At 44.4% G+C, this 24,706-nt stretch overlaps 1 protein-coding gene across 2 annotated transcripts in view; it reads left to right on the plus strand.

The window, feature by feature from the left end:
• The first annotated feature begins 11,626 nt into the window (after nt 1-11,626).
• The window catches only part of PSD3 (pleckstrin and Sec7 domain containing 3), a 158,915-nt gene continuing 145,835 nt past the window's right edge, over nt 11,627-24,706 (plus strand). Inside the window, exons 1-2 of one of the 2 annotated variants that reach the window (XM_080986707.1) lie at nt 11,627-11,871; nt 19,361-19,472. In XM_080986707.1, the coding sequence (XP_080842833.1) occupies nt 11,647-11,871; nt 19,361-19,472 (337 nt within the window). In that variant the 5' untranslated portion in view covers nt 11,627-11,646. The remainder of the gene's footprint in view (nt 11,872-19,360; nt 19,473-24,706) is intronic. The other variant, XM_080986705.1, reaches the window with a different exon arrangement.

The following is a 24,706-nucleotide window of genomic DNA, read 5'->3' on the forward strand; positions in this document are numbered from 1 at the left end:
CCTGCCCTCTCCCCACTCCCATTGTTACATCAGTGTTGCAAACTGTATGAAGTGTGCAGAGTCAGGATCATGATCCAGGTAAGGCACATAAAACAAGCAAGGCAGGTGTCGATACCTGTTCATCCTCTAGCTCCTTCAAAAAATAAGAATCTAGCATTGTTCCTTGGACAACTGTGGGGAATGTCCCTAGAATACAAAGAGGGGGAAGGGGGGCATATGAATTACAGATTGGTACATTATTATTATTATTATTATTATGCAATTGCATACAGAAAGTCAAAGTCAGTAGTCACATCTACCCCAAGTGTTTAAGGTACACATAAAGCACATTTTTAATTTTTTTTATTTAGTTTGTCAATCGCTATATCTTGCTCAGGGAAACCCAAAGCAACCTAAAACCAAACAAATAGACAATAAGCCCTGCATAGATACGTTAAAACCAAGAGGAAGTATAAGTACATTAAAAAGCATCCCACCCACTTCTAAAAGGCCGCAGAAAGTTAAAGGCCAAAGGCCTGGTTATAGAGGAAAGTTATTGCCTGGCGTGTAAAGATATATAATGATGAGACCAGGCGAGCCTCTCTGGAGATAGCATTCCAAAAATGGGGAGCCACCACAGAAAAAGCCCTGTTCTTGTGTTGACACCCCCCGAAACACTCATGGAGGGGGTTTCCCCAAAAGAATCCTGGGAAATGTGGTTTGTTATTGGTGGGGGGATTGTAGCTTTGTGAGAGGTAAACTACAGAGGAGCATGTGGTTCACGAGGCTGCCGATACAGTGGTACCTCAGGTTAATAACTTAACTTGTTCTGGAGGTCCGTTCTTAACCTGAAACTGTTCTTAACCTGAGGTACCACTTTAGCTAATGGGGCCTCCCACGGCTGCTGTGCCGCTGCCACACGATTTCTGTTCTCATCCTGAAGCAAAGTTCTTAACCCGAGGTACTATTTCTGGGTTAGCGCAGTCTGTAACCTGAAGCATCTGTAACCCGAGGTACCACTGTACGTCACTGGCATCCATCTGTCTCGAAAGACAGTGGAGTGCGCCTCTGAGGGTGAAGTAAAACCGCTGTGTTAGCAACACTGAAGACACCTCCCTGGGGTGCAAGCAGTGTGTATGGAGGTCCTGGGTTGCCCAGACAACAAGATCCGCCCCCCCCCCAACCTCGCTGATGACTGGCCCAAAGGAAAGCAGAGCAATACGTTTGGCACCAGCTTAGCTGCAGGGTCAAATGAGTGACCTGATGACCAGATAGGAGGAAATTTGCAGTTCCAGCAAGACACCAGCCTTTGTCTAGCTACAGAACAATCTATATTCTCCCCCTGCTCCCGTTACTGCCTCTGCCACCAAAACCAGTTAGATCTTGGGAGGTGAGAATGGAAAAAAATGCTTGCAGGCAAAGATTAAGTCCCTGAACTATGGGTTGGTTGGTCATTCCTTCTTTATTGGTTTTAACCATCGGTCATAATAAAAGGTAAGAATTATAATAAAAGAGACAGATACAATTGCCACCTGGTAAACAATCATCCAGATCCCATCTAAAAACAACTCATTTTGTGCACATCTCCAGACACAAATATAAAAGAGGTTCCTTCTCTCCAATCTCTCTCTCGTGCAACTGGCTAAAAGAAATCCATTTTTGGCAGCTTGACCATTGTGACCTTTCTAGCAAAAGCACACAGAGATCTTAATCTTTTGTCTGTACAGCGTTGCAATAGCTCTTCAACACCCCCTTGGGATACAGAGACAGAATCTTAAATTTTAAATGATGTTTCTGTAACGGCCATCTTGAACTGCAGACAGCATCTGTTGAAACAGCAGGGGAGTCATTGTTCTCCTGACTGAACACTTGAAAAGAATCAATAGAGAAGTCGCAGATTCCTGAGAAAATGTGATCATGTAATACTATGGGACTTCTTACGCTGTTTAGTTTGTTCATTATGTCTGTTTTATTTTCTGCCTGTCTTCCAAGCGTAAAGAGCACACTCGCAGTCCCTCAGTTTAGTTTTCTGCTCAAGCACCTACCAGGTGAAGACCTACTTAACTTCAGCAAGGCTAGTGTGTTGTGTGCTTTTGAGCAGATCATGTCTTAGCTTAACCATATTCATTTGCACAAAAAACATACCGTATTTTTCACTCTATAAAACGCACCAGACCACAAGACACACCTAGTTTTTGGAGGAGGAAAACAAGGAAAAAAAAATTCTGAATCTCAGAAGCCAGAACAGCAAGAGGGGTCGTTGCACAGTGAAAGCAGCAATCCCTCTTGTTGTTCTGGCTTCTGGGATAGCTGCGCAGCCTGCATACGCTCCATAAGATGCACACACATTTCCCCTTACTTTTTAGAAGGGAAAAAGTGAGTCTTATAGAGCAAAAAAATACGGTATTTTGCCTTTCTTTCCAAAGCACATGTAACAGAGAAAGCCAGATATTTCATCATCATCATCATTAATAATATTTTTGCTAGGGACATCCATGCAGTTAAAGAAATCCATCATTCAGCATCCATGAACTGAAGGCTGCAAATATGGCCAAAACACTTTACAGGAGATCCATTTCTAAGACTATCATCCTTTGACCCCTTTTGTCTTCAACTTCAGCAATAAGTCGTACTGAAGGAAATCTGCACCAACTCTAAGCACCCCAGTTCTGCAGCTACCCCTGTGACTCTTGCAAAGTGCTGCGGGAATGACTTTTTGAGCCATCTTAATAAAACAAGATAAACTTACTTAGCTCCTGGATATAGCGCAGTTGTAGCTGAGATCCAACCGCAGCTTCTGTTCCTATAGCTTCATACCCAAGAGAACGATCTCCAATATCACCGTGCAATAGGATACTCCTGTCTGTTCAGCACAGCTCTTTGTTCTGGTTTCTGGAGCTCCTGAAAGGAAAGGAAACAGCAATGTGCCATTTCAGAAGGACGGCAAAGAAAATGGCTCCTTTCTGGTTGCTGCATGTAGCTGGGGTATTATAGCTGGTATCTCGGCTGTGACTGCTTTGGATGGCCTTAGAAATGTTATTGGTTTGCCAGCTCTTCCCTCTCTACCTGTTATATGTACAGTGGTATCTTGGGTTAGAAGGCTGATCGCTGAAGAATTGATGCTTTTGAATTATGGTGCTGGAGGAGACTCTTGAGAGTCCCATGGACTGCAGGAAGATCAAACCTCTCCATTCTGAAGGAAATCAGCCCTGAGTGCTCACTGGAAGGACAGATCGTGAAGCTGAGGCTCCAATACTTTGGCCACCTCATGAGAAGAGAAGACTCCCTGGAAAAGACCCTGATGTTGGGAAAGATGGAGGGCACAAGGAGAAGGGGACGACAGAGGAGGAGATGGTTGGATAGTGTTCTCGAAGCTACCAGCATGAGTCTGACCAAACTGCGGGAGGCAGTGGAAGACAGGAGTGCCTGGCGTGCTCTGGGCCATAGGGTTACGAAGAGTCAGACACGACTAAATGACTAAACAACAACAACAACAACAAAACCTCGGGTTAAGTACTTAATTCATTCCGGAGGTCCGTTCTTAACCTGAAACTGTTCTTAACCTGAAGCACCACTTTAGCTAATGGGGCCTCCTGTTGCTGCTGCGCCACCGGAGCACAATTTCTGTTCTCAACCTGAAGCAAAGTTATTAACCTGAAGCACTATTTCTGGGTTAGCGGAGTATGTAACCTGAAGCATATGTAACCTGAAGCGTATGTAACCTGAGGTACCACTGTAGATATAAATGGTCTCGGCCCAGTATACCTGAAGGAGCATCTTCACCCCCATAGTCCAGCTCAGACACTGAGGTCCTGCTCCAAGGGCCTTCTGGCAGTTCCCTCACTGCGAGGTGTGAAATTACAGGGAACCAGGCAGAGCGCCTTCTCGGCAATGGCGCCCTCCCTGTGGAATGCCCTCCCATCAGGTGTCAAGGAGATAACTACACAACTTTTAGAAGACATCTGAAGGCAGCCCTGTATCGGGAAGTTTTTTATGTTTGGACTTTTATTATGTTTTTATATGTGCTGGAAGCCCCCCAGAGTGGCTGGGGAAACCCAGGCAGATGGGCAGGGTATAAATCATAAAATTATTGCTATTGTTGTTATTAGGCCTACTTTACAAGGATGGTGTGATGATGAGTGAGGCAACGTCTGTGCAACGCTTTTGATCCATTACGAAATGTGCTACAGAAGCGCAACGAAGATGGAAGTCAAGGAAATGAACTCTTAGATCCCAAGGTAGTATTTAATATAGGACACTTCTGGACTGTGGCTATTTCAGGGGTGGGATTCAGTCACTTACTGGCAGATTTAGATTTTCTGAACCTGATGCCTTCCAGTTGTTCTGGGGCTACAACTTCCAGCACCACCAACTATTTGCCATGCTGGCTGAACTAGTAGGAGTCATAGTTCCAAACATTGGGAGAAGACCAGGTTGGGTAGGCTTTGGGGGTGAGGAAAGCCAGATATTTACTAGTCCTAAGATTCCAACATGCCCCCATTCAGCAAACCCTACGTTTCAGTAGAGTGCATTGTGCCTAGGGTTGCCTCCTGTCCCTAGAAAAACGTGAGGGGTGGGAAGGGGGGGGTCAAAGAGAGTGTTATGTACTGAGTTGAATAGGATCCAAAATGCAGAAGTCTGATTGGTCCTAGAACAATAGGATCCAGAATGCAGCAGTCTGATTGGTCCACAGGAGCCACCCAATCCAGCTCCAGGTGGAAGTGACTCTGCAACCTGATTGGCCTACAGGTGAATCCCGGAATTAGCCAATCACGTGGGGCCCACTGTGTAAATAATGTATATAAAGCAGACATTCTGGGGGAACTTCCATTCCTCCTCACCACTATGAGCTGAATAAAGAGCATGAAATCCACTCTCGACTCCGAGTATATTTCAGAGAGAGAAAGAAGGTCTTTGCACTTTGTACAGGCCTGACCCATTCAGTCTGGTGGAGAGTTTGCATAGGCAACGAGGAGGAAGGGCAGCTGGCCGAAGAGCAAGAATGGAAGGAAAATAAATCACTGACCGCAGCGTAGCAGCTAAAATGTGAGGGCAGTTGCCCCCAAACTCCTTTGTTGCAAAGGTGGTGGTGTGTTGGCTCATTGGTGGCGAGTTGGCTTTGAAGCTGTTTCTGCACCAGGTAAAGTAATTTTTAGCTCCCCAGTTCCCCGCACAACCTGTCTTGTATTTTGCCCGGCCAAAAGTGGCAACCCTAATTGTGCCTTAGCTCCTGTGTAATGAAACTCTGACCTTTACACAGAATGCTGGCTCCCTCATGCTGCCAGAACCATGTATCATGGGATTTGTAATAAAACCCTGAGCTAGCAGTCAAATTCCAGAAGAATGTGCTAACAGCGTTACCTTCTGGAATTCATAAAGCTTCACTAAAACGTGATGGGGGCAGAAAGTTCTACAGACCTGCGGTGGGGATTATTTCTTTCCTTGCTAAAACAAAGCCATTCGAGACTGCTTTATTGCCCAACACGACACACACAGAAAGTTAGCAAGGGTATGCTGTTGTTGCTTAATGATAATTTTCTGTTGGGCAAGCTTTCTATACGCAGAGAATTTTGCACACGAGGAAGATTCGAAGTATTGTACTTTCCCTATCTGCAGTTTGAAGTGGTACAGTCCATTCTGCCTTGCCAGTACTCCACCACAGAGGTTTGGAGTAGAGACAGGATGATGGGAACAATCTGACAGCTTGACATGTTATAAGCAGTCAGAAAAAGGATGGCAGCCAACAAACCTTGTAGGTTGTGCTTATATCCCTCCCCCCTCCTCATGCTGTTTCGGAACAGAATGCAAAATATTGTTGTGTACCACCCCAGTCTCTGAATGGTGCGAGATTCTGGGAGTATACAACCTGAGACTACAATGGAGGGCTTCATAGCATTAAGACCCTAAGAGGGCCTTGCTTCTGCCCTAGCCACAACCTTGGATTCCTGCAGAAATCAGGCATGGCTCTGACTCTTCCTTCCCAGCCTGCTGTCTTGCTTCTAGCTTTGACTTCACATACACCTCAACTCTCAACTTTGTCTTTCTAATTGCCAGCTAGCTGAGGGAGGGGGCTCCACCCATTTGTCACCTGGCGCAGAGCCAGTTGCTTTGTTACCTTAACAACCCATGTTTAGAGGGCCATCACCAAGAAACTTGTCTGGCTATTCCAGTAACTGGGTCCTTGTTAGATCCAGGAATTGTAAGGAACTCGGGCATCCAGCCTACCCCCGCCCCTGACAACTCAAATATATGCACCAGGGTTTTCCTTGGTGATTTACTGGACTAGACTAGGAACCTGGAGGTTTCTAGTTCATCTCTTACCTTGCTTTCAGTAAGAGTCAGTGTGGTGTAGTGGTTAAGAACTGTAGACTCGTAATCTGGTGAACCGGGTTTGATTCCCTGCTCCTCCACATGCAGCTGCTGGGTGACCTTGGGCTAGTCACACTTCTTTGAAGTCTCTCAGCCCCACTCACCTCACAGAGTGTTTGTTGTGGGGGAGGAAGTGAAAGGAGATTGTGAGCTTTTTTGAGACTCCTTAGGGTAGTGATAAAGCGGGATATCAAATCCAAACAACTCCTCCTCCTCCTCCTCCTCCTCCTCCTCCTCCTCTTCTTCTTTGAACTTACCATGAACGTAGCTCTCCCAGTCTCAGCCCTGCCTCCAATCTGCAGCATCATGCCTTTGTGCCTTCTAGTAGCAAACTCAGCAGGTGAGTGCTGCTGGCAGGAGTGTAATACAAATGGGTCCACTGGGAAACAAAAGGGAGGCATCAACATGCTCATAAAATTATAGAATTGTAGAGCTGGAAGGGACCAAGGGGTCATCTAGTCCAAGCCCCTGCAATGCTCGATAGCCCCATGTCTCTCAGGTCCAACACTCTAAGCACTACTACACCATTGCCTTTAGATGTTTAAATTTTGCTTTTAGTTTATTTTAATGGTATGGTTTCAACTTTTGGGTGTTGGCTACCCTGGGCTCCTTTGAGAGCTGGGCAGGATGTAAATTTAATAAATAACATACAGTGGTACCTTGGTTTTCGAACAGCTTAGTTCACGAACAGCTTGGAACACGAACGCTGCAAAACCAGAAGGTGTTTCGGTTTTTGAACTTTTTTTCAGAAGCCGAATGTGCTCCGTTTTGAGTCCCCCTGTGTTTCCTGTTACACTGCTAATTTGCTTCCCCCCCATTGTAATTCAAGCCTTCTGTTTCCGATTGCAGTGTTCTGAGGTGATATTTGGAGCTTATATTTGGTGCTTTTGTTTTTGCTATTTATTTTGTGTTTTTTGTTTTGAGACTTTTTCAGTTAATTTGTTTTTGTGACAGTGTGGATCCCAGTTCAGCTACTGATTGATTGTATGACAGCGGAAATGGATAAAAGCCCCCCATCCAAACAATGACTATCATCAGTGCAGGTAAGAAAATTTTTAATTTTAATTTTTATATTCTACAATACTGTTTTTTTATTTTATAGTGCAGCACATTGCTTATTAGGGATGCGGGTGGCACTGTGGGTTAAACCACAGAGCCTAGGGCTTGCCGATCAGAAGGTTGGCAGTTCGAATCCCCGCAACGGGGTGAGCTCCTGTTTCTCAGTCCCTGCTCCTGCCAACCTAGCAGTTCGAAAGCACGTCAAAGTGCAAGTAGATAAATAGGTACAGCTCCAGTGGGAAGGTGAACGGTGTTTCTGTGCACTGCTCTGGTTTGCCAGAAGCAGTTTAGTCATGCTGGCCACATGACCCGGAAGCTGTATGCCGGCTCCCTCGGCCAGTAAAGGGAGATGAGCGCCGCAACCCCAGAGTTGTCCGCAACTGGACCTAATGGTCAGGGGTCCCTTTACCTTTTTACATTGCTTATTGCTTTCATTTTATGGATCAATGGTCTCATAAGATAGTAAAATTCATGTTAAATTGCTGTTTGAGGGGTTGTTTTTAAAAGTCTGGATTAATCCGTTTTACATTACGTTCTATGGGAAAGCATGCCTTGGTTTTGGAACTCTTTGGTTTTGGAACAGACTTGCGAAACGGATTAAGTGTGAGAACCAAGGTACCACTGTAATGTTGAAGTTGATGATTATCTAGCTTCTGTGATATATGGCAAGCCAGATATTCTGCTCCCCTCTGCCTGCCGCCTGCCCTGTACTGCAGCCCAATACTTTTCTTTCCAGCACTGTTCATTCATCTGCAAAACTCGCTGATCAGGCCATCACGTGCTGTGATACTCTGCAACATGCCGTCTCCAGCCAAATTCAAACCATATGTCTTTCCGTACAGTAAGATTTCCAGATCAGCTTGTCACACCACTCTCTGTGTGCAGCTGGCTAACTTGCGGCTGGAGGCTAGCAGCAAGACATGTAAACGGAGGAGCAAGCCGGCCCCACCCTGTGCTTCAAAACTTTGCCCTGGAGGCACAATGCTCTCACCTGGCTTCTCTGAACTGGTGTATCTCTTTGGGCTCCACCTAGAGAGATCTGAAACTGGAATACTTCCTGACTTTTGCAGAAGAAACAAGGCCCTAAAAATCAAACCAACCAACTGGCTACTTCAGTAAACTGGGAATGGAAAGGTTTTTCCAGGTCCACTGGTAGATCATGTGACATGTTTGTATAGGGCTGAGTCCTGACTGTCAGCACTTTGCAGCAGATTCAAGGGCACACTTGAAATTTGGGACTGTGCAATTGAAGTATGTGAAGATGCTCTATTGCCCTGGTGTAACAGACCCGCTTTTTAAATAAATAAAAAACCAGATATTCTGCAGTTTGAAAAGTTATGGGGAAATGCACTGAAAAGTGTGGTATGGATGAGTGATTGAGAAATTGCACAGGAAATTCAGCCAGAATTCAGGTTGCGTGCTCACTGTCGTCCAACTTCCCTGCAATCAAAACAAAAGCTTGGTAAAGATTGGACACGGTCTAACCTCCATGTTGACTCTGTGAATGCAAAGCAGGATTAATGTTCACCATACAAGACTGCAAATAGCTTACTGTCTGCCCGTGGGTGAGTTGGTCTCTCTGGTCATAAAGCAGCACTCTAGCCATTACACCACACTGTCTTTCTTTCCCTTCTATGTTTTTATAGACTGACTAAGCCTGAAAAAGATATACACTTTCCTTTTTCTGAATATTTTAAACTACAGATGTATTGATAATAAAAACACAGATAAATTGTCTGAAGCAACGTTGACAGCATTTTTAATGACATCATCGAGATGTAATTGTTATTTAGTGGCATTTATTTATTTACACTATTGATAACGACTTTCCCCAGGCTCAATGTTTATGTAATGTTTACATAAATGTTAATAAATAAACCCATTCATTTTTATTCATCTTAATACCTCGCATTGCAGTTAGATGTTGATCTTGTCATAGCTTGGTTTGCACTAAAGTGACGTAACAGATTGTGCGCTTTGTGATGTATAGCAACAAAACAATAGCCTCATTTATATCCTATTCTTCTTCCAAGGACCTCAAGTTTCTCCCCTCCACAACAATGTTATGAGGTAGGTTAGGTTGGAGATAGGTTAAGTTGTGAGGCAATGACTAGCCCAAGTTCACCCAGTGATCTTCCTGGCTTAGTAGGGATTTGAACCAAAGTCTCTTAAGTCCATCACTCTGACCTCTTCCCAACGCTGGCTCTCAGTCAGTATTCTGTTAATATTACCACTCATAGCCTGAAATAATGTACTTGGTAAACAGATAGATAAAAGTCCCTCATGTTCTTTGAAGAATTGTTCTTCTCTCTATGGAAAGAGTGTTGTTTGAAATGCTAAAATCCAGAAAGGGAAGGAAAAGAAACCAACATGTGTTTAAAACCACATGACTTCCAATTTCATTCTTGTTATTTAATGGACTGGTTTTGCTCATGACACTGGTTACAGGCAATTTGCAACTACCATGGCTTTTGTTGGTGAGGGTAGGGAATAAACTGAATATAGGACCAACAACAACAACAACAATTTATGATGTGCACTTTCATGTTATTAATTTAATTTGAAAGTGTGAGTGCAGAAAGCAAAAATGAAATTACAAGGTGGACTTCACTGGGAAATGAAATGATCCCTCCTGTCACTCAGTGGGTCAGTGTGGCTGGCTGTATAGACACATAAGCACAGATATACATACACACACACACACACACACACACACACGAGAAGGTAAGCGAGAGAGCATGTACAACAATATAGCTGTGCACAACTTGCACAAATGTGACATAGATTAATTTTTGTCTTCCTTATACACAGAGTCTGTAAGAGTGAGTCACACTTGTGTCAACAAGCTGATGACTCTCCTTCCCTGTGGTGTACGACTGCACTGCTGCTGCCTTCGTTGGCTCATCGGTGGCAAATCTGTTGCGTTTATTTCTTTTTTGATACAGAAGGCACTAAATGTCACAGAGGGAGGGGAAAGCTTAGATCTTTCCAAACAGAGACAGGCCAAGGCAGGAAGTCCAAACGGCGGGAAAAGTATAATAAACTAACTGCACAATCCTATTATACACGTCTGCTCAAAAGTCCCATTGTTCACTGGGGATTACTCCTAGGTATAGGAGTACAGTATAGGATGGCAGCCTAAAGCATTTGCTGTTTCTTTAATGATCTTCCATAATCTCTGCTTGTAGCACCGCATCTCACTTTGCCCAACATTAGGGCTGGCTCTGCTTATTCAGGGCATCGATTGGAATCACATTCCAGTGGATACCAATGGGATATAAAAGATTCCTGCTTATTCTCCTTTGTTGAAGACTGCATAGCCTTCAACATTTCTCCACTGAAAATAGGGACATCCTATGTATTATTATTATTATTATTATTATTATTACTATTCACATGCCACTCATCTGACTGGGTTGCCCCAGCCACTTTGTACGGCCTCCAACATATATAAAAACATAATTAAACATTAAACAAACCTCCCCTATACAGGGCTGTCTCGGGGGTCGAATAATTCTGATCCCGGACACACAAAATCAAAACATTAAATATCAACGCCTTCCCTTCTTTCCATGGTTCATTTTACATATCATAAATCCCTGCACATTTTGCAGAAACGATACCATTCAGTATAGCCATTGATATTTTAAGGATGTAAAAATGAGTGTACTTTAAAATGTAAAACTGACAATTTAATAAAAACTATATTAAAAACCAAAACCAAAACATTAAATAAATCCCTGGCTGCACGCTCTCCTGCCGCCGTGGAGATACTAGGATAAAACGTGTGTGTGTGTGTGTGGTTTTTTATTTTAATGCAGCCGTAACCCTTCATCAACCCGAACCGTCCGAACCAACCTCGACCTCGCTTCGCCTCTCAGCGAAGCCAGACCCAGAGGCAGCCAGAACAGCTGCGCTTTCTCAGCAGGCGGCCAAAGTGCGGGCAAAGGAACCTCCCCCGGCGGCTTCACTGCCGCGCACTGCACATGTGCAGCCGTTTGGAGGCACCACCGGAGCGAGGCGGAGGGCTTTGCACATGCCCAGAAGAACCGCCTCACCTTCCCTCCCCGTGCAGGAGCTTCTTCTGCCGCTTGCCCGGCGTGAAGTTCTTGCGGGCGGCCACCCCCCCCACCGCCTCGTTGTCATGCCGACTCTTCGCCGCCGCCCCCTCGCCGCGTGAGAGGAGCGCGCGCGCGCGCGCGGGTCCCCGTCTCTCTCTCTCTCCCCCCCCCCCGGCACATGCCCGCCTCCCGGCCGCCGGCAGGAGCAGCAGTTGCAATCCCCGCGCATCACCCTCGGCTGCCGGGAGCTCCTGCCTCGGCGTGCTTCCCTCTTTCTCCGCCTCTAACAAAGGGATCGTCGGCGAGGCAGCCCCCTCCCCACGCGACCACCCACCCCGGGCTATTGTTGCAGCTTCATCGGACGAGGGCCGGGAGATGGAAGATGGAAGGAGGCGACGGTGGGGTAAGGGAGTCCCGCCACCCGCCCTGCTCCGCGCCTTATTCCTTCGCCTTTCTTCGTGCGCCCTGGTAACGCCAGGCGCCCGTGGCTGAGTTTTGCTTTCTTACATAAATGCTGCCTGGGAACAGTTTCCTCTTTATGCGCTGCTTGGAGCCGCCGAGGCAAAGCCGTCCTCCCGCCCCCCCCCCCCGCAACCCCTCTCCCGTTCCCGCTGCTTCTGATGTGTGTGTAAGCGAGCGAATGAATGAGAGAGAAAAGGAAATATATAGGGCGATGCTCGCCTTGCGCTTTTACGCATTTCTAGGGAAGCTGTCGGGGGTTCTGTTGGCAACCGCGCCGGCGTCTTCAGGCGAGTTCCATTCCCGGGGGCGCGGGTGGGGAGCGTGGCTTACTTAGGCTGGGGGGAAAGGCACAGCTCAAATCCCTGCTCCTCTAAGACATCTGGATCTAGTGGAGAAGGTGGTCGTGTTTAGGCTGGCTTTCCTTCCAGGGTTGTTGTGAGGAAAAAGAGGGGCGCAGGGGGGTGGGGTTTGGAACCATGAGCACCACCACCTGAGCTCACCTGAGGACGAGAGACCTGTTTTGAAATAGTACAGAGGTCCCCTGCTTTGAAGTTTCCTGCTAAAATCTAAGCTTTGCTCTGCAAGCTGTTCTGTGTTTGACCATCCCCACCCCTGAAGCATGAGTTTAGAACTGCCCTACCTCGCAGGCTTGTTGTAAAGATTACTGGGAATGTAAATGACGATGATGTTAATGTGAAGTGTATTTAACAAAGGTTGGGTTCTTGTTGTTTTTGTTGTTGTTGTTTTGCTATGTTTATGCTCCAGAGGTCGGAGCTTCCTTGCGTTACAGCAGAGCAGCGAAAGTATGGCTGTGATTTCTCTCCCGCCTCTTTTGATATTTAGCACCTGTGGATAAAAACTGCACAGGCCACTAAAATTATAATGGAAATGCTTCGACAGCCAAAACAAAGTTGCAAGTTGGCATGTTTTTGCATCTAATTTGCTTTGGTCGTTGCTTTGTCTTTCGCTTCCTCCAGTTTTGTAACTTTGTTCTCTAGGGCTGCAATGCTTTTCCTGCTTAACCAGGAATAAATCCCACTGAACTCAATGGGACTTATTTTTCAGTGCGCATGTATTGGGATGGGGCCTGTCCCTTTGTATTTTGCATAGCATCTAGGTCTTTAGGCACATATCTACAACACTGGTAATTGTTAGGTTAACTGGGCTGTAGCCAACTTAAGTTCCACTCAGAGTTAACCCGTTGAACTGATGCAAAGGAAAGAGGTGGATTTGCCCTGTCAGACTTTAAACTTTATTATGAATCAGCAGCTTTTTGCTGGCTGAAAGAATGGCTACTTCTTGAAAATACAGACATTTTGGATTTAGAAGGTTTTAACAACGTATTTGGATGGCATGCATATTTATGGTATGATAAGGTCAAAGCACATAAAGCATTTAAAAATCATACTGTCAGGAAAGCACTGTTTAATGTTTGGATAAGATACAAGGATTTATTGGAAAATAAAACCCCAAGGTGGTTGTCACCGATGGAAGCGAAAGCTCTGAAAAGGCTCAATATGGAGGCCAAATGGCCGAAATATTGGGAAATTTTGGAACAAGAAGGAGACAAATTGAAATTGCAGAGTTTCGAGAAACTAAAAAACAAAGTGAGAAATTGGCTTCATTATTATCAGATAATGGAGGCATATAATTTGGACAAGAAAATTGGCTTCCAGGTGGAAAAATCAAAACTAGAAACAGAACTGTTAGAACCCAAAACTAAGAATTTGTCAAGAATGTATAACTTGCTGTTGAAATGGAATACTCAGGATGAAACGGTGAAATCTGCTATGATTAAATGGGCAGAAGATGTTGGATATAATATTATGTTTGCTGACTGGGAACAGTTATGGACCACAGGTATGAAGTTTACGGCATGTAATGCCCTAAGAGAGAATATTATGAAAATGATATACAGGTGGTACATGACCCCTGTCAAGCTTGCAAAAATCTATCATTTGCCCGATAATAAATGCTGGAAATGTAAAGAAACTGAAGGTACATTCTTTCACCTTTGGTGGATGTGCCCAAGGATTAAGGCTTTCTGGGAAATTATATATAATGAACTGAAAAAGGTATTTAAATATACCTTCTTGAAGAAACCAGAGGCCTTTCTTCTGGGCATTGTCGGCCAATTGGTGCCAAAGAAGGACAGAACTTTTTTTATGTATGCTACAACAGCAGCAAGAATACTTATTGCAAAGTATTGGAAGACACAAGATCTACCCACTTTGGAAGAATGGCAGATGAAGGTGATGGACTATATGGAATTGGCATAAATGACTGGCAGAATCCGAGACCAGGGAGAAGAGTCAGTGAAAGAAGATTGGAAGAAATTTAAAGACTATTTACAGAAATATTGTAAAATTAATGAATGATAGAATGATGTTGGATAGTAATTAAGCAGTTTCCAGCTGTAATGCTCTAAGAGAATATGAAAAAAGGGTTATAAATGGGTTAAAATCTAATGGTAAGGATTTGCTGAACCAATAAATTGAAGTGGAATACAAAAAAGGGAGGTACGAGGAGGTCCGGGAACCAAGCTAAAGGAAAACAAGTAATAGAAAATATGTGTGTTTTTAACTGTTTTTATTTTGTATTTTTCTCTTTTCTTTTTCATTTTTACTGCAATATTTCAAAAAACCTTAATAAATATCAGAGTTAACCCGTTGAAATTAATAGACCTAAGTTATTAGCAGTGCCCATTCAATCTCAGCGGGTCTGTTCTGAGTATGACTAACATTTGGATACAGCTCAGTGTATTTAGCTAATTAAAGGACGCATTTCTGTGTTTTGACATCTGGGCACACTTGGGCCATACATCTTATAACTGCTGCAGGTCTTTGTCCCATATGGTCTTTACTCCCCCATTCTTAGTTGGTTGACAGCCTGCATCTGTCCCAGTTCATTCTAATTATATGCAAAAGAGTGCTCTGTGTGTGTGTGTGTGTGAGAGAGAGAGAGAGCGCTCTTTTCTGTTTCATCTGATTGCTTGAAACCTATTTTTAGTTCCAGAGATCAGGCTCGGTTTAACACATTGCAATGATGAACCTGGGGAATTTCCTGCAATAGCTCCCAAAAAGTCTGGACTACATTAAAGGCACTACTGTGAAAGTGAGAACTTTTGTTGAGGGTGGCCGTTGATAAAAACAACGTGTAACTCCCTACTGACAACTTTTCAATGACTGGAAGAAGTATCAAGCGCTGCAGCTGTACAGCTGACTTAGACATGACTTTGGGTCATGCGTTCTTGATTTAAGGGAGACATCTTTCCCCATGAGCAGTGCAAGGCTGTTCTCAAAAGAACTGTCCTGTGAAGGGTCTGGCTCACCCCAGGGGGATTTTGGACCTTCCTCAGGTTTTTAATAAATGAGTCTCCAGTTTTTTCTTTTATAGAAACAAGGGGAAGAAGTCACTGGCTGCATTCTGTCTACAAGACTCCTGTACCCATTTATCAAATGGAACACAGCCCTTGCCGCCTGCTAGCGTTTGGTGGGATTCTTAAATATCCAGTGGATGGGGATTTGTGGCTCCCTATTGCATGTCCCTGAGGATGTGTTTAGCAATGTGTGTCTGCCCTTTTGTAGTGGAACCCCAGTGCAAGACATGGAGAGCTCCGGCCAACACGCTGGCTGTGTCAAGTGTGCAGTGATTCAGTTTGTGCCCATCTTGGCTACCATGATCTGGATTTGCCTTTCCTCTCTTCCAGTCTTGTGTACGTGTTTGGTGCCACTGAGGTCAGCAGTGCACGTGGTGTACTTGATTCAGAAGAAACCCTTAAATAATGCTTGGAATATATACAGCACCACAATGTGTGTCACATATGTTCTCTAGGTAGCCCTTGCAAAAGTTACATGTGCAGTAAACGTTATACAGTCTGGATAAATGAACATGATTACATGGTTAAAGGTGCAGCATCACTTTTTGGACTGATGAAGCGTTATTCTCACCAGGGTGGTGGCTTTGATTTGCCTTCCCATGATTGCCTTCCCGTGGTTCAATCTTTGAAAAACAGCTTTGAATAACTTTTTCATATTCTCCAGTGTGCTACCCTTGCCGTTATGGTGGCACGGAGTTGCCGTTCTGTGATTAGACTTACGCTACTTGTTGAACGGTTCATTCCTCCAGTCTGTATAACGTTTACTGCACATGTAACTTGTTAAGATACAGTTGTACATTTATCCACTCCATGTTTATAGTATCCAGGATATTTACTTAATTCTTTTCTCCACCTCCTTTCTCATTTTTCTTTTCTAACTGACACCAACACTCTGTGGCCAATTGAGCTGTCCTTCCTTCCTTCCTTCCTTCCTTCCTTCCTTCCTTCCTTCCTTTCCTGTATCTTGTTTATGCTAATACCACCTCTTTGTTTTTTGACTTACCATGTTTTGGCTGTACAGTGGTACCTCTGGTTGTGGACGGGATCCATTCTGGAGCTCCGGTCGGATTCCGAGGTTTTTGCAACCGGAGGCATCTGTTCTGCGCATGCGCACGGTAGAGCGCTTCTGCACATGTGCACGCGGTGAAACCCGGAAAAATACTTCTGGGTTTGCTGCGTGCGTATCCTGAAGGATATTTAACCAGAGGTGCTTGTAAGTAGAGGTACCACTGTAATTCTGTTTGCACTCAGTATCTGAATTAGAAGTGGTGGTATTGTAGCCAGAAGATGAGACTGAGAGAAAGCCAAGGAGTTAACCAGGAAGTCCAGGGGTCTACATTATAAATTCATAATGACGCAGAGCAATCCATGCATGTTTGCTCAGAAGTAAGTTCTGGGGCTGGGCGACATCTTGTTTTCGACATCATGATATATCACCAACTAAATATTGCAATATATGGATATAACACAATGTCTGAAATAAGGATGGAACTATGTAGAGGCAGACAGTAGGGCTGGGCAATATATGGTTCTCAACTTTGTGATATAACACCAGCTAAACGTTGTGATAGACTGTTGTATCTCAAGTCTGAAATAAGGATAAAATTGTGCAGAAGCACTTGTCTGGCTTCACAGTTTCCCCCACATTGTGATTTTTGTATAGAACACACGCACATCTTGAGTTGCAATATATTGCCAGGTCGAAAACTATGAAACCGATATCACAATATGGACTTCGAACTGGTTTTGGATGATATATCAATCTATCGCCCAGTCCTTGTAAGTTCCACTTTTACTTACTTTCAGATTAATTCTCCCTGTGTTTGCTGCTTTCGTGACACTACCTCAGTGTCTTCCTGACCACGCTTTTGAGCGGCATTTCATATATGACGGTGCACATGATCTCTGAGCAGGAAAAGCGTCAAGTAAAATGAGACTTAAGGGCATTTAACTGGTCGGAGGACTGTAGCCTTTATGTGCAGGCCTTGTGAGATAAATGGCATGCGAAGCTAAAGACTGTGCCATGACCCAGAGGCAGAAATCCAGCCCAATTTGTTCATGAAAGCCTGCATACCCTCGAGATCCAAATTACAAGACGAGGAGCAGCAGTTTGTTCTGAGGTTTGCACCAGATCAGCAGCAGAGGCAAAAAAATAGCAGCTGGACTCCCTGACAATCTTTTCTGTGCTTCCTAGCCGAGACCACACTGCCTTCCATATTATCGCTCCCTATGTCTGACCAGAAGATCCTCATAAAATTGCTTGACAGCACAGGAAGTCGCAAAGCAGGGTTGCCAGAACAGATCTTATTTAGGCTCTGAATGACTTCAGAGTTCTATTAACTTTTTAAAGGGAGAAGCCAGATTCTGAGAATATCCGGCTCATTGCTGGAACTGATGAGATGCAACTGCTAATGTGCTGGTGGAAGGAAAGGAAGGGCAGCCAGCACCGAAAGCTCTGTGAGATACACCAATTTACCTAAAAGCTTAAAGTAACAAGACAGTGGCATAAGTTTTGCAGAGGACTGCCTGCTTCAGAGGCAGCAGCAAATCAGCTGGAAAACACATTGGGCATCTTCAGTGCCACCACAAACTTCTGCTTGCTCAGAATCAAGTTTGTGGCCTTGCCTCTTGCTCATTTATTTTCCCCTCCCCATTGTTAATTCACTGAGCTATCCCGCTTTTTACGGTTTCGTGCTGTCGAAACAGGCATCTTTAAGAGTTGAGGCATGGCTGCTGTATATGCACCCAGACTTGGGACCTGATGGGATTAGGAGATGCTTCAGAACAGCACTTCAGATGCTGCTGGGTTGATGGGGGACAAGGAGGTTCCCCTGTGGCCCAGTGTTGGCCCTCCAGAAATTGGGCAATTCTTGTATGGGAAGGAGCTATAGCATGGTCCTGGGGCATTTCATAAGAACAAAGGAAGCTGCCTTGAATCAGATCATTGGTCCATCTATCTGGTAGAGCTTTGTCTGCAGAAGGTTCCAGGTTCCATTCCTGACATCTTCCGGTGAGGTTGGAAGAAACCCCGGTCTGTAATCCCAGAGAGTCATTGCCGTCAGGGTAGATAAAAATCCATGATCTTTCTAAAGGAAAAATCTTTCTAAAGATAGTATTCTATTTAAGTTACATTATAGTCCAAAGGCTATTAATCAGGAAATAAGATTTTTTCATGTGTGCTAAAACTCAGTCTTAAGTTTTTTTAAAAAATTGTTTAACCACATCAGTTAACAAACATGCATATGCTATGATGTTATTGTTTTAGTTAAATAAATTGTTTAAATTGTTATTAAGGAAATGATTGTTTTTCTCCTTCCAATAAAGTACAGCAGAAAAGTTGTCCAAATATAAACAGTGAGCTTATTAAATCTCACAATAATTTTGTAATTAAGTGTCTATGTATTTCTTATAGTATAACCAAATCAGTAATTTTTTATATAACTGTAAAAAAAAATTATGCTCTGAAAATTTATTCTGGTACTTCCGGGTTTGGCACGGTGCGCAACCCAAAGTCGCGCAACCTGAAGCGTATGTAACCTGAGGTATGACTGTATATTGTCTTTTTAACATTTGCCAGATTGTGATGTGTCCAGATGTGCGTTGGGTGGAGAGAAATGGTGCCTATCTCCCAGACGATCCGATATGCTTTGACAATGTATACATAAGAATAGAAAAATGTGGTTTAAGAGATTTGTAGGTCAAGCTTATGCATGTTTACTGAAAAGTAAGCCGTGGTGAGTTCAGCCCTAGAAAGTGCGCATAGGATTGCTGTATAAGTTGTGTAACTAATAATTGGAAAGCATTTTGCAGAAGAGCAAGGAAATGAGAGGGGTGTGTATGTTTGCCATTGCAAAAATAGTTCCCACCCACCCCCCCTGTGTGTTTAAGAGAGAAAGAGGGAGATAAGCAAGGATCTTGCTTTGCAGGGTGTTCAAGGTCAGTCTGCTGTTTTTAAAAAATAAATAAATCCCACTCCCGCTTTGAGATGAGCATTGCCAGTGGAATGTGTCACAGTGAACTGAACATGTTTTTCTTCTATTTTTGTTTGCAGGGAGAAGCATTTGTTTGGGTTAACGGTGCATCGGCTCATTCTCAGAGTGTTGCCAAGGCCAAATATGAGTTTTTATTTGGTGGATCAGAAAATGAAAATATTTCAGAATCTGGTAAGCGTTGATCATTTCCCAAGTGCTGACTCTTGGGTGCAAGATTGTGCACTCCTTCAGTACTGGATATATATATATATATATATATATTGCTTAAGTTGGACATATTGGTGTTGACACATCCTTGATCTGAAATTAAGGCAGGTATAGGAAAGGGAGCTCCTGGTCTCTCAACTGTGATTATGATTGCCTCCCTTCATTTCCTTTACATAAGCCAAGAATGGAGACATGTGGACCTCAAGATTGTGGTTTGACTCCATCTCCAGTGGTCAGGGAAGATGGGAATTGTAGTCTAAAAATTGCAGGCAGGACCTGGAGGACCACCTGCCTTAAGAGTCTCCCTGGCAATTCACACCACCTTGGATGAGCAGTGAGTGGATCTACTGGAAGTCTGATTCTTCACACCCAGAAAAGTCCCCAAGGCAAATTGAGCAGATTGGTGAAACCCCAATCTGGATATATGATATGGCAGTAGGACAACCAGCCCCCACCCAATAGTTTGTATCCTGCTTTCCTACAAGGTTCATATGAATTTACCTGAATCTTTTGGAGGGCATTGGGCATAGTCCACAGATGGGGCTGGAGATCAGGCTCTAGACTGGGCAGACAAGAATAAGAGGGCCAGAAGCAGGTGCAGATCTGAAGCCAAACAGAAGGTCTAGATTCAAGGCAACAATGGAGGACATGAGGGAGCCAGAACCAAACACAAGGTCAAAGGCAGGCATGGGTTCACTATTGACTTATTTATTTGTTGCACAGATTTATATACAGTGGTACCTTGGTTTACGAACTTAATCCATTCCTGAAGTCCATTCTTAAACCAAAACGTTCTTAAACCAAGGTGTGCTTTCCCATTGCAGCGGGGGACTCAGTTTGCAAATAGAACACACTCAACAGGAAGCGAAACATGTTCTACTTCCAAGGCAAAGCTCACAAACCAAAACACCTACTTCTGGGTTTGCAGTGTTCTTAATCCAAGTTGTTCATAAACTAGGCTGTTCTTAAACCAAGGTACCACTGTACCACTTAACATAAAATGTCAGAGTGGTGTGCAACAAAGGATAAGGGCAAAATAAAATTCTGAATAAATTGCATTAATCAATGATACGCCAACAGCTGGGGCCACACTTCAGGGGAATCCTGAAGTCTCTGAAGCATCTGAATGTGAGAGGAGCCTCCTGGATCAACCTATCCAGTTCAACATCCTGTTCTCAAAGTGGCCAATCAGATGCCCCTGTTAAAAATTGCAGGCAGGACCTGAGCTTAGCAGCACTCTCCCCTCCTGTGGCTTCCAGCAATTGGTATTCAGGACCATTCCTGCCTCTGATTGTGGAAGCTGAGAATTTGGAGAGTCAGCTGACCATATTCAAGCTGGGAGGTCAGCTGACTCTCTCTTCAGTTAGAAGCTGCAACCTATTTTGCCTGGCTTCTTGAGGACCCAAGATAGTGGTGTCTCACAGAAGGTAGGGTGCTGGAGACTAGCTGCCGGCCCCTTGCATTGCTGAATGCTCGGTTCCCATGACTCTCCTCTTCCCCTGCAGCACGTTGGTCCCCAGATGTTGTTGGACTACAACTCCCATCATCCCTGACCACTGGTCATGCTGGCTAGGAATGATGGGAGTTGTAGTCCAACAACATCTGGGGACCCACAGGTTGAGAAACACTGGTTAGCTGAACATGGGAAATGCTGTGCATTTCCTATCCCCTGTCGGAAAACCATTGGCAGTCTGTGCTAGAGGCAGTGCAGAGTAGCAGGACCTTGTTTTGCAGATTGTGTTAAGCTAAGGATCGCAAGGGAAGTTGGGAAGGGTGGAACAGAAATGGAACAGCAGGAGCACCGCGTCTGTGCTACTACTGTCTGTTTAGACACTGAGGTGTGTGATGGATAGTTGATTTTTAAGAGAAGGTGGTTAGAACATTGGGTGCAATAAGCTTATGTCTCTCGTTACACTCAATGGTTTGTGAAGTCCGCAAACCCTGGAGGTAATACCAGGGTCCGTGTGGACATACTATAGCAAACGATCACTCCCATACTTCTCCAGAGAGCTGGACAGCTGTCACATGTGAACAGATAGCTGGCTGATAACACATCCACTTCTGCTGTAAGAAGAGCAGGGGGCTTGGATCTGGAAAACCTGCTCCTCCAGGTACTTCAGTGTGGCAGTTAATAGTGGTTTGGTGCTACTAATGCACCCAGGTTTTTCACAGCTCTGAGAGATGTTTGTCCTCATCAAAATGCTCTTCTATCTTTGCCCCCATTTAATCCAGTTTTCCAAGTTCCATGCTTGTTTTTTTAAAAATAAATAAACTCTGCAGAAATAGGAAAACAACATGGGGCAGCATTTAGGCGAGGGTGATGTGGCATGGATGCTACACAAAGCTTGCAGGAACGAGCAATCCTGAGCCTATAGCTGTGTCCACAGTAAACTGCAGTGTGGAAGTGCCCTCGGACCTCAGTCAGTTCTCCTGCACATTGGGCAGGGGTTTTAAGTACCGAATATAAGCCGCACCTGAATATAAGCCACACCTTTAAAACTGAAGGGGGGGGGAAATACCTGAATATAAGCTGCTCCATTCCTCGCTGCTCCTGGCTGCATACTGGGAGGGGGGAAGTCACGCTGCGTTGCTGGTGGCCTTTTCCCTTCCTCACTCTCTCCCTTCTCGGGCTTGGGGGAGAGGACAGGGGACTATGCATGGGACGGGCACCGCTTTGCCGTGCTCCTGGCGCTGTTTGCCCCACGCTCCTGGTTGCATACTGTAAGGTTGCGAATATAAGCTGCACTTTAACTTTTCACGGTCAGAATTTGGGGGGAAAGTGAGGCTTATATTCAGGCCAATACTGTAATTCTAGGTGGTGGTTTGTGTCTGTGTTTGCACATTAGGCTAATTTTGGCAGACCTGGGAAAGAAGGTTCTCTCTCACCCAGTCCCATCCTCGCTCTTTTAGGAAACAGAAGAAAGAGGAAAACTAAAGGAGCTTTTATTTGGAGCGATGGGAGAAGAAAGGGCCCATTGATTCATTAGTGAAAGTTCCCAAGCGTTGGCGTTTCAAGTGAGGAAAACTCTTGAAGTGCCTCATAAGAAACATTTACTGACTTGTAGAACTTGGCTCGTGTCAAGAAGGGTTTTTTAAAAAAACAAAAAACCCATATTTGTTTATGGAACAGTCTTTATTCAAGAAACCCAGAGTATTGCTCACATTGGTAGCACAGTCATCATAGCATTCAGTCCACATAATCTCATGGTGGAGGTAAAAAGAGATATGATTAGATTACTTAACAGAAGGGATGCCAACTGACTAACGAATTTTGTACTCAGTCACCTGCCTCTTAGTGGATTGATTGCTTTTTTTTTCGTATGAGCCAAACAATATAGATGGCCTTGAAGAAAGCGCAATAAACTTACAACTGCAGAAAGGACTTTATGGTCTGAAAATAGAGACAATGTATGTACTTTTGTAACCCAAGATAATCTTGAATAAAAACAATTTTAAAAGAAAACTTAAGAAACCAAAGCTCTCACTTTTCAAGAGAGGGGATCTAGAATATTTCTTTCATGCTCTGTTACAGTAACACACTAGCACTAATGCAGACCAGAAATAAAATAAAAGGTGTACCCTCAACTTTGACTTCCACCAATAAAGATTACCCCCCACTCACCAATTAATCAGATAAAATTTTGGTTGATTAATTTACCAGCTGTACTGATGAACTGCTTAAGGATCCCCGCTCCCCAATAGTATCTCATAGACTTACAGATGATGGAGGGAACTATATATCCATGGCTAGACTTAGACTGTTATTATGAATTCTAATATCTATACCGCTGAAATTCACTATTCACTTCAGGACTGATTCTAAACTCAAGCCAATGTGCTTGAAGTGTGGCTAGGTATGTGTAAAGGGTAAAGGTAAATGGACGCCTGACCGTTAAGTCCAGTCGCGGACAACTCTGGGGTTGCGGCGCTCATCTCGCTTTATTGGCCGAGGGAGCCGACGTTTGTCCGCAGACAGTGTTTCCGGGTCATATGGTCAGCATAACTAAGGCGCTTTTGGCGAAACCAGAGCAGCGCACAGAAATGCTGTTTACCTTCCCACCGGAGCGGTACCTATTTATCTTCTTGCACTTTGACGTGCTTTCGAACTACTAGGTTGGCAGGAGCTGAGATCGAGCAACGGGAGCTCACCCCATCACAGGGATTTGAACCGCTGACCTTCTGATCGGCAAGCCCTAGGCTCTGTGGTTTAGACCACAATGCCACCCACGTTCCTTAGGTATGTGTACATATCTCTATATATTTCCTTCTCCATACTGAATGCCATAAAGTATGCCATATTAATACACCCCCGCTGCTGCAGTTTGTTAAATGGTTATCTGTGCACTGCAGCCTGTGCCAACCTGTAGCCAATCCAGATGGCTTGGATTGCAATTCCCAACTGCCCTGTGCTGGCCGTGGCAGAGTTTGGGGTCTCATATTTTAGCGGGTGCTCTGTGTGATGCCAAAACCTGGTGCCCTCACTTCTCTCTATACATTCTAAATCATAGTTGCAGTGCCCCCCAAGGCTCTGTGACTGGACCGGTCTCGCTCCCCTAAATCTGCTCTGGTCCTGGCTGGGGCTGATGGAAGTTTGGTCTAAGCAACAGCTACAGGGGTCACATATTCCCCACCAAGGGACATCCACTCCCCCCTCAAATTTAGGCCCTGGAGAAGGAGATAAATCTCCAAATGGCAGCTCTACTAGCAACTCACTAGGAACAAAATGTTGTCAACACCCAATGAGGAAACTGTGTCAGCCAGGGACTCTATTCTGTGAAAGCTAAACACCACAATAAATCTTCTGATCCCTAAGATGCTATGGGCTTTTTTTAAAAGAAGTTTTTTTTAACAAGCCTTCCCTCAAAGGCAAAAATGGGGATGAAATAGGGAATGCCAGTTATTTATGGTAGATTCCTGCTGGGGAAATGAGCTGTATGCTTCCAATGTCTACTGTGGTCATTCTTAGCAGAAAAACTAGTACAGTGGTACCTCGGGTTAAGTACTTAATTCGTTCCGGAGGTCCGTACTTAACCTGAAACTGTTCTTAACCTGAAGCACCACTTTAGCTAATGGGGCCTCCCGCTGCCACCGGAGCACGATTTCTGTTCTCATCCTGAAGCAAAGTTCTTAACCTGAAGCACTATTTCTGGGTTAGCGGAGTCTGTAACCTGAAGCGTATGTAACCTGAGGTACCACTG

The sequence above is a fragment of the Podarcis pityusensis genome (assembly GCF_964106645.2).
Source record: "Podarcis pityusensis genome assembly, chromosome: 17".
Taxonomy (NCBI): domain Eukaryota; kingdom Metazoa; phylum Chordata; class Lepidosauria; order Squamata; family Lacertidae; genus Podarcis; species Podarcis pityusensis.